This window comes from Wasmannia auropunctata, unplaced genomic scaffold (genome assembly GCF_000956235.1).
Source record: "Wasmannia auropunctata unplaced genomic scaffold, wasmannia.A_1.0 LD324285.1, whole genome shotgun sequence".
Lineage (NCBI taxonomy): Eukaryota > Metazoa > Arthropoda > Insecta > Hymenoptera > Formicidae > Wasmannia > Wasmannia auropunctata.
Window position 1 is genome coordinate 1 of NW_012038605.1, and position 1,249 is coordinate 1,249.

At 27.1% G+C, this 1,249-nt stretch overlaps 1 protein-coding gene across 1 annotated transcript; it reads left to right on the forward strand.

Moving 5' to 3' along the window:
* The first annotated feature begins 60 nt into the window (after positions 1 to 60).
* On the forward strand, positions 61 to 771 carry LOC105460330. The gene is made up of 3 exons (XM_011706775.1): positions 61 to 312; positions 499 to 585; positions 652 to 771. The coding sequence occupies exons 1-3, from the start codon at positions 136 to 138 to the stop codon at positions 745 to 747; spliced, it is 360 nt and encodes a 119-aa protein (XP_011705077.1). The 5' UTR covers positions 61 to 135; the 3' UTR covers positions 748 to 771.
* Positions 772 to 1,249: the final 478 nt, after the last annotated feature.

A 1,249-nucleotide genomic window follows, 5' to 3' on the forward strand; every position in this document is an offset into this window, starting at 1 on the left:
CATATGGAAATCAGCAATGCAGTACAGATGCTGAACATGACCTTTAGTGTGCAACTGCTTGCCTCAATACTTCAAACCTTTTTCTATATCATTGTTAGCATATATATTTATCTAGTGGAATGGCATGGTAGATTGATGTTCAATTTGCATAAACAAGATGATGTGTTAATCTTATTAGGCACATTAAATGGTATTATAAAAATAATATTAATTGTGTGGGCATGCGAGACCGGCAAGAATCAGGCTCAAGAAATTCGCAGTACGATTCACTATGTACTTAACAGCATCAGAGGCGAGAAAATAAAATATGAGGTAGTAAAAACGATATTTAATTTGTATTTTTATCTTATCATACATATGTTGTATGCCAATACAATTTTATTTTAAACGACATTATTACCACGTCGTGACCTATGCGACACAGGATGTGTTAAATATATTTCAGATGAGTTACATCTTCCAGTCCTGTATTTAACAATTTTGTGATTAACATTGCAGTTGCAGTTATTTTCCTTACAAACACTGCATTGCAAAATTACGTTTTCCACCAAAGGTTTCAATGTGGATGCAACATTTCTTGCGATAGTAAGTAATCAAATCGTTTGCTTTCAATAATAAAATGTATCTTTCTTATTTTCATTTTGCTTTCAGATGGTGGGTACCACTGCCACATATATATTAATATCGGTACAATTCCTTGTTATGTCACATTCTTGTGATGAAAAATCTGCACTCAACATTACATGAATGATGTAATTTATAAAAAGATAATAAAAAAGAAACAATTTTTTCTTATATTTATGTATAAACAATTATTTGTAATACACATGTATACCTACATACTTGTATACAAAAATTAAATTTTCTTTGCATGTATTAAACACACAAATATCAATAATAAATATTAACATTAATAATTAATAATTAACCTAAGAAAAATATTAACATAAAATTGTAAATTAATATTAAATATTTTACGTATTTAAATGTATTGAAAATGTAAGATACGGAATAAATTTCTAATAAAATATAGCTTCTGACTCATTTAATATTTTAAATATCTAAAGCAATTTAATATTGTTCTCTTAAATGTGTAGTTAATTCAAATATTTGAATGTAATGCAATATGTACTTTTCTACATTGAAATAAATTAAGGCGTTTAGAAGGACAAACTCTAAAAATAAAAAACATTAATATACATTAAACCACATTTACATTGATTTATGTTTCCTTAAGTCAACACCCAGT